The 15,074-nt window shown below is 30.5% G+C and overlaps 1 protein-coding gene across 1 annotated transcript; it reads right to left on the bottom strand.

The window, feature by feature from the left end:
* Positions 1-265: 265 nt before the first annotated feature.
* On the bottom strand, positions 266-2,350 carry LOC130814544 (early nodulin-93-like). Its single transcript, XM_057680642.1, has 4 exons — positions 2,177-2,350; positions 1,232-1,293; positions 918-993; positions 266-479 (listed from the first exon to the last, which is right to left on the bottom strand). The coding sequence occupies exons 1-4, from the start codon at positions 2,253-2,255 to the stop codon at positions 406-408; spliced, it is 291 nt and encodes a 96-aa protein (XP_057536625.1). The 5' UTR covers positions 2,256-2,350; the 3' UTR covers positions 266-405.
* Positions 2,351-15,074: the final 12,724 nt, after the last annotated feature.

Here is a 15,074-nt window from a genome sequence, read left to right as displayed (position 1 = left end):
TGGTTTAACTCATAAGTAATGACAATATAAAACAAAACTATTCATTAGAACTTATCTAATGACAAATTAGAAAAAAAATGCCCTTAATAAGAGGCAATGTGAAACTATCGAAACACAATCGATACCTAAGTAATGTCAAGTTTCCCCTCCATCATAAAAGAAAAATAAAGTTACGAATGTCACGAAGAACACTATTTTTGCATAACCAAATCTTATTGCATTGCATACGTATGTACATACAGGGTACAATAACAAACTTGCTTCTCGTAGTGATAACTTATTTTTAATCATGCGTTCGTTAATTAAAATATCACGATTTTACCCTCTTTTATTCTGCATTTCATTTCATCATTATCTTGCTTAGTAAATTCCGTTAAATAGTAGGGTCTGAGCTTACATCTCATTTCAACGGAAGGAATTGCGACGTGCCAATTTCAAAACTGTTTTATCTGCTACTATGAAATATGTTGCTCCTGCCACTATTTATTTCAAAAAATTAACATTATAATTTTGAATATGGTTTGACATTAAAACATTAAACTATTATATATAGTATAGAAGCGGACCTATTAGAAAGTAAAAGTGATCTATCCTTCAAGAATACTTCCTCCGTTTTATAATAGATAGAACATTAAAGAAAATATTGAAAAATATTTATTCATCACTTTTAATTTGTATTTGGTTTTTAATTTGATTTATAAGTGTAAATATAATCTAGTGAAATCTTGTTTGATTGGTTCAAAGATGATTAATATTAAATTCTTTTTAACTTTTTACTATAAATAATTAAAGATACTGTTCAAATGTTACAAATATTTTGAGACATATTATAAAATCTCAAATATTTTCTAAATGAATTTGTTTAGAATATTTATATATAGTGATGTGTATGTATACTTGTGTAGGTCCAAATTTACCTGTTGATATTATGAGAGCCTGAGCAGTGTAGTTAAGATTGGCCTTTGCCCATGGGAGCATTTTAGCGCTTGCTATCTGCATCCAAAACCGTATTATGGCAAGAATATACTATTTTATATACTTTAAAAAAATGTTTTTAATAATATTATACCTTACTTAAATAAGATAACTTATCACGTTTTTTTCAAATTAAATTAAATATAATGAATACTATCATTTACAAATAATAAAGAACAAATACAATAGGGATAAAAAAAAAAAGAGTTTATTTAGTCATCAATTAAAAAAATAATTTATGAAAACCCAAACTCACAGTTGGGATGGCGGTTATAACTCCAGCAACAAGACCAGCCTTCGCTCCAGCTACAACGCCCTCTATTTTTTATCAATTAGGATAGTTAGAAATCAAACTCAATTAACTTTGGAAGTTAGATAACAAATTTTGGAACTATTGAATAATTATATAAATTTATATAGCAAAAACCTTTTTATAGCACAATCAAAATAAAATTAATACAATGGCAAAAAAAAAAAAAAAAAATTAATCCAAAATTAGTAATATAATATAATATAATATAATAATCATTAATTCCTATATATGGTATACACTTCAAGTACATAATCATACATTAAAAATTTGAAGTGTCATAACTAAAATAAGTTGCCAAATAGAACCTATTTATTGACTAAATAAAAATAAAATGAGATTGAATTTTAACCAATAACTCTAGCATTAAAATATCTTTGACTAGAATTGTTTATAGTTAATTGATGACTAGTATTATTTTAGTTTTCATTCTCTCTTATTTTGTAGTTGATTCTACTTAATATTTTTTTATTTATATGCATTTATTTTATCTTTTCCGTATAGCTACGTCTTCTATCTTTCTCGAGCCTGAGAACTCCTTTGGCTACGCTCTCCTTTATGGGTATGAGTTGCCGCCGTCCTTCCCTCCCCAGACCTTGTCCATAGTTCTTCTATGAGTGATACACTGGATTGGATGATGATGATACTACAAAGTTAAATTATACATATGATTGTCAAAATGAGTGTTTATACTGCAAAATATCTCTAACTTTATTTTATTAATATCATATATTATATATATCGATACTAAAAAATCGTACATTGCATGGATTTCTAGATCTCCGTAAGTTTACTCTTTTAAATTAATAAGTTGAAATTGTAGAAAATTGAGAACGAGAAAGGGATATAATATATTATTATTAGATGTTATAATATAGAGTATGTATGTACCATGAGAGTATTGCTTGGCCATGGCTAGCCTCTGGTCATATGAGGCTTCTGAGGGGGAGTGCGCAACATTCTTTGCCATTCTGAGGGGGATATAATTTTAAGTTTAATAGGTTGAGTAGAATGTGTAATTTAACCGGCAAGAATATAATTTTAGGTTTAATAGGTTGAGTAGAACGTTTTGGTTTTTGAATGAAGGAATATGGTGAACATACTACTATATATAGAGCCTAGCTACAACCACTACAAAATCATATCAAAAAGCCGATGGCACTTCACTTCGCTTAAACATTACCTTTCACTAGGAATTCAAAAAAAAAAAAAAAAAAAAGCAACGATTTCAGATGGTCGCCAATATTAAAGAATGTCCCTTTAATATTATTTATTTATATAAAAATTATTATTTTTATTTATTTCTATGAACAAAAATATTATTTATTATGAATATATTTGTGGATTATCATTATATATTATATTTAATTAATTCTTATATCTATTTAATTTTAAATATTTTTATTAATAATATTTGATATATATATATATATATATATATATATATATATATATATATATATATATATATATATATATGTGTGTGTGTATGTATGTGTTTATGTATGTGTGTGTCAGTGAGAAAAATTGCAAAAAATCAAATATCTATAACACCCATAGATATGATAAAAAAGAAAAAAAAAGATAAGTATTAAGACTAAAAACATCAATCGTAATAGGAAAGGTTAGTGTATGTGTTACTTATTCAATAACACAAGGCCACAAAACACACTAGGCCTCGAATATTGCATATAGGCTGGTTTGTGGAGAGTTTGTTAGAGCATTATTATTGGTGACATGACCAAACTATAAGGAAAATAATAATAATGGTGATCTAATATTAGGTTGGTTAGGGAAAAGATTGGATAAAAAGGGTCTTAGGGTGACCCGTTCTGGTGAACGGTCAACCCATTTTTTTCAAAAATTTTCGCCACGTGTCGCGTTCTGATTGGGCGTTGAAAATTAACAGCCTCCCCCCTCTGACACGCGTGCAGCTGTAGGCCACTTGGCGGCTTCTGATCGGGTGAGAAAAAATACCCTTTTTTGCCTTTAACGGCTATTTTCTTATTAAAATAATTTTTTTTTAAAAAAAAAAATTATACCAACGGTCATATTTTTTCGAGATCTATAAAATGAGACCCATATTGATATTTTTTGACATAATTTTTTTTTACATATTTTGTTCATATTTTCCCACTTTTTTTGGTTAAAAAAATACCAAAGTAATCATTTCAAAAATCCCAAAAAAAATATGGATTCAAATAACCCAAATTATGGAAGAAATCCATGTAAAAAAAAAAAACCAAGGAAAAAATCTTCTTACAATCAAAGTGCTCAAATTTGTGTATTTATTTTATGTATGTGCATTGTAATATTTATTTGAAGTTAACGAATTTTTCTTAAATATTAAAAAATATTTATTAAAAATTATATTTATATTTATTAAAAAATATTATTTTTATTAAAAGAATAATTTTTTTTAATTATAAAATAGTAGATCTATTTTAATCAAATAAAAAATTATATTAACTTTGTACATGAAAATATTATTATAAAAAAATTAAAGATAAATTTTAGATAAATTAAGGGAGAGAAATTATGATTGGGTAGAAAAAAGTAAGAAAGAGAGAATGATGACCTTTTAAAAGAGATTATCGTTAATAAAATTAAGTTGAAAGATAAAATTTTAGAAGAGTGAAAAATTATGAGATAGTAAGATGATTTTTTTTAGGTCATGAGTAAGGATGCCCTTATAAATAAACTACATAAATTTTTCGAGAGACGGCTTTCGTTTGTCCCCACATTTTATTTGGTAAAGCAAACAAATTTCAAAATTTTTAAAAAGAAAAAACACGCCCTTCTCCTTTTTGGCTTATTCTTGAACAAATTTCCATGGTTGTCATCCTTCTTCATTAAATTATGCACGACTTTTATCCTTATGAGCATCACACTACTTATGGATACCCTCTTTGTTATCCAATTTAATTTTCACCATTAAATTCTGAAAAAAAATTAAATTAATTCAATTAGAATTTTATATTAATACTTTTTTCATTGTGGGATTTATAAAAATTTGAACCTTTAATTTACAATTGTTAGAATATTCTGTATTTTTTTCTTTACGCATTTTTGATATTTTGTTCTACTCAATTCGAATTAGTTTTTATTCAATTATTTCACAAATAATAAGTTATTTCATTTGATTTTTCATCGACATACCCTTAACACTTGGTTGACATACATAACTTTAATTAACACATATTTATCGTATCTAAACCCCTACTTGACATACCATTAACACCTACTAACAAATTCTAAATAGCTACTTGACACACTCTAAAAACCTGCTTGGCATACCCTAAACACTTACTTGAGAACCCATAAACCCTTACATGACATACCATAATCTCCTACTTGACATACCTTCCCTACTTGAAAACAATAAATCCCTACTTGACACACCTTAAACCGTAATTGACATTCTATAGACCCCTACTTGACATACCCTAAACACCTACTTGATTTACCATAAATTCCTACTTGACATACCAAAAATACCCACTTCATATATACCCTAAACACCTACTTGACACAACCTAAACTAAGTAGGCATTTTAACGACTTATAATAGATGATTTAGGGTATTAGAGTATGAGTTTTTTGTTTCTTTATTTTGCAAGATAGAAAAGTAGGCATTTTAACTACTTATAGTAAGTGTTTAATTGTATCAAAGTAGGAGTTTTCAATTCCTTTCATTTTGTAGGATAATAAAGTGTACATTTTACCTATTTAGAATAGTTGTTTATTGTATTATAGTAGGAGTTTTTGATCACTTCATTTTGCAAGATAATAACTAGAAATTTTAACTACTTATATAAAGTAGGTGTTTTCATATGAGATTTCATTTCCTTCATTTTGCGAGATAGTAAGTAGGCATTTTAACTATATATAGTATGTCTTTTATAGTATTAAATTAAGAGTTTTAAAATCTAAAAGTAGATATATTTTAAGATATTAAAGTAGGTACTTTATGATGAATAAGTAGGTTTTATAAAATGCAAGATTGCGTATATTGTACCATATGAATTATAAAAATATTAATTTCTATTAGTGAAAATACATACTATGACTCATTAAATACCTACTATTATTGATAAAAATGTCTATTATAAACCATCATATTACCTATACATATAAAATACATATTAGTCAATCATTATAATACCTACTTTTAATTTAGCATTGAAGTATTAATATCAGATTTTGAAAACTCAATATTATTAAGATTATATATGCTCATATATCAAATATTTGAGTTTCATTCATAACCTAAAATATTTCAAATTCAATAGGATAGATAAAATACTTCTTCAATATACCATCACACTATAGTCATAAAAATGTAGTGCAGGTTCAATTTAATGTACTAGCATAGAGATGATTCTTGTAATTAAGTTTTATTTTGGCGTAGCCGTAGGATAGAAATCAGAAAAGAGATCGAAGATAGGCCAAAGAAAAACAATGGGTGGCATTATCTATGGTTTCCTCTTGCAACAAAACACACGTGTCAGAGCCATAGACAATAATAACATATCATCACTATCAAACTACCTTTCTGCTCTTCTTGCTTCTTGCAGTAGAAGTTGCAGTTGATGCTAATTCATCATAAAGATGAGTCTTCATAATTGTGTCATTTTCATTATCCTTTTCCAGATTTTTTTTGGTGTGTACTCTTCTGTACGCTCATTAGCTGTTACTGTTGCTCCTATCATCCTATCTCTTCTTTGCCGCTTTGCCACCCTCTTTCCCTTTCTGCCACAAAATTAATATATTCATCGATAGGGCTGCTTATGGACATCTGTAAAACAGTCGTATTCAATTTTTAAATTATTATATTATATTATATATATATATATATATATATATATATATATATATATATATTTATATATATAGATTGTGTTGAAGTAGTATGGGTATTTAGAACTAAAGTAGTTAACACATGTTCAAAACAAACTAAAATAAATATAGAACATATTCATTTGAAATGAACAAAGTAAAAACACACAAAAAAAAAAAAAAAAAAACTCAAATTAAGGCTTAAGCTTTCACTTCGTATGATACATGTAATGTAAAATGATTCTAATATGTACTCATATGTCCAATCATTTAGCCTTATTTATTTTTGACACTTTAATTAAGTAAATGGGTTAAAGCAGAGAAATATTTAGATTTAAGAGAGAGAATACAAATTGTAAAAGTGATAAAGTCATATATTAAAATAAAAATAGGACAAATTTATTGAAACATGTTAAAATGTAAAACTAGGGCTAATTGAATTATTAAACAATTTTAAGAATAAAAAACAAAAATATAAAAATCTAAAAGCAATTTAATTGTGCTGAGAATAAAAATCATACTTGTTCTCTATGGCATGTTATTGCACATCAACTCTTAAAATTTCAACATTTGAAAAAACCTAGCCAGCTTTGCGTATTACTTTCCCACAAAATCGGTCTCTGAATTGAAGAATGCATACCCATTATCACCCTTCTCTAGCTCTTCAAATGAAGCTCCTCATATTCAAACTACTTTTCATCATCATTTTGAAACCTTTTCTAGGTTTTTCCTTAGAAGAATTACCAACTTCACCTACTGTCCTATCCATATCATTAAGGACATACTCTCCAATATGCTTAGAAAATGGACTTGCCTCTATAGAAGATTTACAAATTCCACCTACTGTCCTATGGGTTTTTGGATCATGTGAAACCAATTAAAGTGTTGAAAACTAAAAAGTGTACATAAAATCTTAAATCGTGTACATATCTCAATTGTAAATAATTGGACATTTTCTAAAAGGTGTACATACAAGTTCAAAAGGTGTACATATTCAGATGACATTTCTGTAAATAATAAGAACTTTTTCCTTTACAAAGATATGTACACCAATTTTCACCATTTTAATTGTTTTCATAAGCGAATCCAATGGGGTATCACTGATGTCAATCGACACCCCTTATATAAAAAATCAAAATCAAATTATAATAGAGATTGGAGTTGGATTCGATGATAGAAGCAATATTCCTCCATAGTTTACATCTTGGGTTGGCGTCCCTAGCACTACATACGACTTTTTTTTAAAAAACTCGGAATGCATTGGGAATCCACTCTTTACCCAATGCAATGCAAAAGAAGCTCCTAGACCTGTTATGCCAAACTATGATTCTCCTGCTGCTCAACATAATGACAATAGTCAACTGTATAATAATAGGAACTTCATAGAAAGTCGTGATTAAACAGCAAGAACAAACACATACACGTCAGTAATCAACGAACTTATAATAATAGAATCATAGATCAAGTGAATAGAACAATGACATGGCACGTCAATAAAGATTCTACTCATCTATCTAACCACTTCCAATTTAATCCACGATTTCCTTTTCAGAATTTCTAATCTCTCGAAGAATATTCAAGAGTAGTCGATCTTTTCTACTTATGGCATAGTGACAGAGCTATTTTTACGGTCGTTATGCTTGCCAAAGTAATTTACAACTACTCCTAATTATAATACAACTAGCTAATATAATAGTAAGCAAAGGTTCGATCCACAGGGAAAATAGGACCTTCAATTGATTTACATGTATCTTCTTAGATACAAACTCTAATATAAGGGGGGTTAAGTGTAGTGATAAGGAAACTTGTTTAAATTGACTAAAAAAAACTAATAAATATTATGTGGTTGTAAACAGACAAAAACGATTCTTGAGTACTTGTTAGTATTCCAATTTCACATATTAATTTTCAATCTTCCCAAATCAACACAATCAACTAGTCTATTGAAAGGAAAAGCATCCTTATCTTGATTATAAATGCTTAAATGGAAAGCATCAAATATTCATCATAAAAAGTCAAGAAACTTATGATGTAAACTAAAGCAAGATTACAATTAACAAAATGATAATCCTTCTTAAACAACTTATAAACTAAGCAAGTTTTATAAATTATTCAAGTTGCTACCACACTCAAATTAGACAAAGCAATCCAATATTCAATAGCATGTGTATAAGCAATTAGAAAACCTATTTGCAACCAAGCATTCCAATTAAACCAATTCAATTGATATTTAAGAATAAGAGATTATCAAAGATGATTTTATTAATAAAGGGAAAGACTTACAATTTAATGGAAAAAGAGGATACTAACTTTCCTCAAGATGAGAATCTTAGCCAACAATAGTCATTTCTATCAAAAGCATGAGGAAGAATGAGTTTAAAGATTTTCCCAAATTACAACCCTAATACAATTTCAGCAAAAGGCTTTTAATTCTCCCCTACTCCCTCAAACTATTGCAATCCATCCCCTTTTATACTAATTCACAAAAGTTTACTTACTTAAGAGGAGAAGAGAAACATCATTATTCTGATTCAAGCCATCTTCTTCGTCAACCTTGCGGCCTTTTGTAGCAGTTCTTATACGATTAGCCTAATGTTTTGTAGCTCTGATATTCCTTGTAAAGTTTTGGGTTGGATTCTTTTGTATGGAGCTATGTGATTCCATGTATGGTTTGCAGTTCTGCTACGTAGTTTTTGGATGTATGGTCATAAGAATACTTCTTTTGTAGCCATCAAAACCGATGCGTTAACACTGAAACCAAGATCCGTGTTGGAGTTGATGATTTAAGGAGCTGGCGATGATTCATTTCGTCGTGACATATTTTTGGAGGGCATTGAGGCATTGGATTAGTTTAGTTATGTTATTTTATTTACCTATCTTTGTCACATCCTCATTTCTTAGTAGAGCTGTTGCCGAAATTTCCACACACACCTTTAGAGTTGACCTTTAACCTATAATTATATTCTCTCTTTATTTTTTTATTATTTTAATGTAAACACCTGAATTTCTTCCCGTCCTTTACGATTTTGGTTTCATTTTAAGGTTTGGAAATTAAGGGGTGTTACACTTAGCTAGAAGTAAAACATACAACTATAATCTAAATACCAAAAGTTAAATAGATGAAACTATAGAAAACTAAAACATCCTAAATAAACTAAGGCTTTGGAAAATAAAGTATAATTAAACCAAGGGGAAATAAACTCGTTTAGTTGCATATAATTGTTGAGGATCAATTAGTTGCAAATAAGATGGAATAATGGCTTGATATAATCTACAAAAGCTACCTTGAATGATGTTGTTGATATCTTTGGATAAACCAAACCATGAATAAAACATCCTCCCAATTTTGAAATTTTACATAATTTTTAGCACATTAACACATCCAAGCACTCATCTACTTATAGCTAGGCTTAGCTTATAAAACATGCTACTCTAGTTCATAACTTGAAAGGCCTATTTATACCAACTAACTTCCCAAATAAATTCAATAACAAAGTATATTATAAGGAAAATTATATTTTGAATAAATTAAAGATGTGAATCAAAATTGAAATATAGATACGGTTCACATTACTTGAGTATTATTATACATATATCAAGAATATAAATTGAACTAAAACTCATTATTCTAAGGATCTTAATAATACTCGTAATATCAATAACAACAAGAAGTCATCTAAATATTGCCCATAACAACTCTTATCAAGTTCAACATCTATAAGTTGATTTGCTATTAATAATGCTTCTAACCGTTATTTGGTTAAATGAAGTGCATTTAGTCTTTACGTATCCAACATTAATTGAACAACTCATTTAATAAAACACTAGTGGAAAAATGCTCAATTGCTGCGGTTTTTTGGCCATAATATGCTGCGGTTTAGGCACTAAGCATTAGTGATAGCAGCAGATGGCCTATTTGAAATTAAACCGCAGCACAAAAAAAGCCTATATATTGCGGGTCTTTCAAAACCGCAGCATATAGTGTAAGACTATATGTTGCGGGCCTCCTAAAACCGCAACATATAGTGTAACACTATATGCTGCGGTTTTAGAAGGCCCGCAGCATATAGCATATTATTTTTTTTCTTTTTTCGTTTAATATTAATAAATAATCCAATGATTAATGTAAAATATAATACACAATGATTAATGTACATTTGTACAATGTAATAATCCAATGATAATCACCAATTATGACCAATAATCACTAATAATCTCTTTCCAAACTCTCGATCGTATATATAATAATATGTACAAGTCCTAAATCTAAACTAATTACATTATTTACCAAGAACAAAAATTAGCAAGATATGCGGCAATCTTGTGTTTCAATTCGCGCATTTTCCCATCTCTCAAAGGGCGTGTTTCCCTTGGAGTGTAGTATAAAACCTATAATATAATATTAAAATAAATGATACATAAACATTAGATTTTACCAATAGTAGTAAATATATAATATTATAATTTAAGAACGTAACAAATACTTACTACATCAATGTTTTCGACTCCAACCTCCTCCACGAATTGTAAGATATTGCCCATGTATTTGAGAGTGTCGTAGCCGCAATCAACGGTATTATAATCTTGTCGAAAGCGCTAAGAGAAATTAGAGGTTAGTGCCAAAAAAGATTAAAAAACTCTTAAAATCGCAACTTAGCACGTAATTTCTAGTATATGACTATGATTTTCAATTATAACCACTTCAACACAATAATATATACCAAATAGTATTGTGTGCCAAGTTTCGTGCAAAACAAACCAAATTTTAGCTACTTTATGCGCGAAAGTGCCAAAAAAGCTTAAAAACCCTTAGAATCGCAACTTAGCATGTAATTTATAGCATGACTATGATTTTCGGCTCTAAGCACTTCAACACAATAATATATACCAAATAGTGTTGTGTGCCAAGTTTCGTGCAAAAAAAAACCAAGTTTTAGCTACTTTATGCGCGAAAGTTTCAAAAAATCTTAAAAATTCTTAAAATCGCAACTTAGCACGTAATTTCTAGCATATGACTATGATTTTCAATTCTAACCACTTCAACACAATAAAATATATCAAATAGTGTTGTGTGCCAAGTTTCGCGCAAAACAAACCAAGTTTTAGCCGCTTTATGCGCGAAAGTGCCAGAAGAGCTTGAAAACCCTTAAAATCGCAACTTAGCACGTAATTTCTAGCATATGACTATGATTTTCAATTCTAACCACTTCAACACAATAATATATACCAAATAGTGTTGTGTGCCAAGTTTTGTGCAAAACAAACCAAGTTTTAGGATATCTCACGAACGAGATGGACAATAAGATGAACCATTATGTCAAAGAAAGAAGGTGGAAAATACATCTTAAACTTGCATAAAGTTACAATCACGTCGACTTGAAGAGCATCAAGTTTAAAGGGATCAAGAACCTTACTACAAATTGTGTTGAAGAACGAACATAGTTCGGTAATAGCATATCTCACATGTTTTGGTAATATTCCACAGATTACAATTGGTAAGAACACTTGCATCATTACATGGAAATCGTGAGATTTTATGCTTCCCAACTTCAACTCACCATTTAGGGTCAGAAATCTCTTCATGTTGGATGAGTACCCAGAAGGAACCTTAATGCCATACAAAGACTCACAAAATGCTCGCTTCTCTACTTTGGACAATGTGTAGCAAGCTGGAGGCAAATAAACTTTCTCATTACTTATCTTCTTCTTACCGCCCTTTCCCTTGTTACTGCCACCAACTTCTTCAGCTCTATTTCTTTTCTTACTCAGCTTAACATGTGTCCACAACTCCGGATGAATATCCTTACATTCAAACTAATCTCGCACGACCTTAACATCCTTTGTCTTACCGGAATGTTCATGAGAGTCCCGAGTATGGCATCGCACACATTTTTCTCTATATGCATAACGTCAAGACAATGCCTAACCTGTAGATCTCTCCAATATGGAAGCTTCCAAAAGATTGATTCTTTTTTCCATAATCGGTCTTCACCCCCTTGCACTTGCCCTGTTTTACCAAATACATTCTCAACTCCCTTAACCTGTTCATAAACCTCATAACCGGTCAACGGTCGATGAGCTACATGGTCCTTAACCTCCCCGTTGAACATCTTCTTCTTCTTACGATATTGGTGATCTCGTGGGAGGAACTTTCGATGGTGTATGAATACGTGTTTGCACTTAGGAATCCACGTGGATTCCATGTCATCGATCCATATTGGGCATGCTTTTCTTCCCTTTGTTCTTATACCTCGATAAGTTTCCATATGCCAGAAAATCATTAACGGTGAATAAAAGCATTGCACGCAAGGTGAATTCCTCATTAGAATATGCATCAAACACGGAAACGTCTTCATCCCATATCTTTCTCAAATCCTCAACGAGAGGTGCAAGATATACATCTATGTCATTGTCAGGTTGTTTAGGACCCGAGATAAGAAGCGAAAGCATAATGTACTTACGCTTCATACACAACCAAGGTGGCAAATTGTAGATCACTAACAGTATCGGCCAAGTACTATGTTGGAACTAAGATTGTCGAATGGGTTCATTGCATCCGTGCACAGTCCGAGCCTTAAATTACAAACCACATCCCCAAAAGTCTTATGCAACCTATCAATACTCTTCCACTCCGGAGAATCAGATGGATGTGTGAGCAAGTGACCTTTCTTCACCCTATCTGCATGCCACCTCAAATTTAACGCATCTTTCTTTATAGAAAACAAGCGCTTGAATCTAGGTATTATTGGAAGATACCACAATACCTTAGCCGGGGGCCCTTTAGCATCTTGAGCCCCTTTATGCTTGTAACGCGATAACCCACACCTAGGACACTCTTCTAAGTTATCGTTTTCATTCCGATACAATACACAATCATTCGGACACGCATGAATTTTCTGGTACTCTAAGCTGAAAGGACACATGAGCTTTTTGGAATAATGTGTTGACTTTGGAAGTTCATTTCCCTCAGGAAGCATCTCACCTAACGCTCCTAATAACATTGTGAAACAAGTGTCACTCCAATTAAACTTTGACTTAATGTTTAAAATTGTCAACATTGCTGTTAGTTTGGTGAACTTTGTACATCTAGGGTACAAAGGCTTTTGAGAAGCCTCTATCAATAAGTCAAAAACACGAGCACATTTTCCTAACTCATCCTCGACTCCCTCCATCATCTCATCAACACAATCCACATCCTCGTCGACATTCTCTTCATCTGTCTCACTCCCATCAACATGATCTGCTACATCCTCATTGACATCACCCACATTATTGACGTCCTCAACAACACTTTCTCTTTGTAAACTCCCTCCTAACTATGCCAAACTCAAACATGATATTGAGGCCTAAACCCACGTAGAAGTATGTGCTCCCTAAGGATATGAACACTATCTACCTTTGATACATTTCCACAAGTGACACATGGGCAATAAAAACCAACTCCCCCCATCCTAACTTGATGTTCAACCGCAATACTACAAAATTCTAATACGCCATCAATAAATTCTGACGATTCAATGCTTCCATACATCCAAAAATGATCTTTTGTCATCCTAATTAGTGTGATATATTAATTCAAAACAAAATTAATAACAACTTTTAACATATGTACTTAACGAACTCTAATTCATTTAACCCTAATTTACAATATTAGTAATAAACCATCATAATGTATAAATTGTTCAAAAAATATGTATATTCTAATAAGAAGATAGGCTTTAACCCTAATTAACCCTAATAATAATAAATTTAACCATAAACAACCCTAATTAAACCTAATTTACAAACTATAAAAAAATTATGATAAATTTAAAACTTAAAAACCACAACTACATACACATTCATAAATAAAATAAAGAAATTACTTAAAAATATTAGAAAACATGAAATGTATGATAAATTTAGAACTTAAAAACAACAACTACGTACACATTCATAAATTATGATAAATTTAAACCTAATTTACAAAATTAAAATGAAAATTATACCTTGAATTTTCGTGGGTTTTGGGTTGTGTATAACCTATACAATAAAAAAAAATTAGTATAAAAAAAACTAAGCCCTAAAACACAATTAATCAAGCTTGAACAACGAGTTTGAGAACTAAGCTTTAAAAATTATACCTTGAAGAAGAGCAAGAACTAAGCCCAAATTTTGTAGGTTTTTCGTGGGTTTAAGAAGAGCAACAACAATGGATTCTTCGTGGGTTTATAACAACAATGGGTTCTGCGCAGATGAAGAAGAAGCAGCAGACGTGCGTTTGAAGAATCAGCCGTTTGAAGAAGATTGATTGTAGAACAAGAACAAGAAAAGCAAGAACAAGTCGTGCGTTTGAAGAGGGTGTTTGTAGAAGAAACAGTAGGTGGAAGAGGGTTTAATGAAACAGAAGGTTTTGTAACGTTAAATGGTGCGATTTTAATTGGCTTATATGCTGCAGGCATCCAAAAAACCGCAGCATTTGATGGGGAAAAAGCTTATATGCTCCGGGCATCCAAAAAACCGCAGCATATGTTGTCATTTTTTTTTTCCTAATTCTTTTTCCTATTTATCGTTGCGTATATAAAAAATTCCAACAAATAATGTTTTTTCCACTAATTAAATAAGAGGACATTTCAACATAAAATTATTAGGAAAAGTAGAAGAATGGCTCATAAATCTATTCTAACCATGACACACTACCAAGACACTAAAAGTAGTACATACTATTATTTTCACCCCTAATATCAATTCTAGTTCATCCATGTTCATTTATCTATTACTAGAAGAGGCATTTACTACCTTAAGTTTGCCTTTGTTCGGTGAATTCTGAAGATTTTTCCTTGGCCTCCATATGAAAATCCAAGAACTGAGCGAAAAAGTTGCTGAAAATCGCAAACAGAAGGGAAAAATCACAGCCAATAAGATCCTCATAGTCACGAAACTTAGTGAAGAATCTTGAAAAAACGCACAC

This window comes from Amaranthus tricolor, chromosome 6 (assembly GCF_026212465.1).
Source record: "Amaranthus tricolor cultivar Red isolate AtriRed21 chromosome 6, ASM2621246v1, whole genome shotgun sequence".
In the NCBI taxonomy this organism is placed as follows: domain Eukaryota; kingdom Viridiplantae; phylum Streptophyta; class Magnoliopsida; order Caryophyllales; family Amaranthaceae; genus Amaranthus; species Amaranthus tricolor.
The sequence above is the reverse complement of the archived record's forward strand: the minus strand, read 5'-3'. Positions and strand labels throughout refer to the sequence as shown.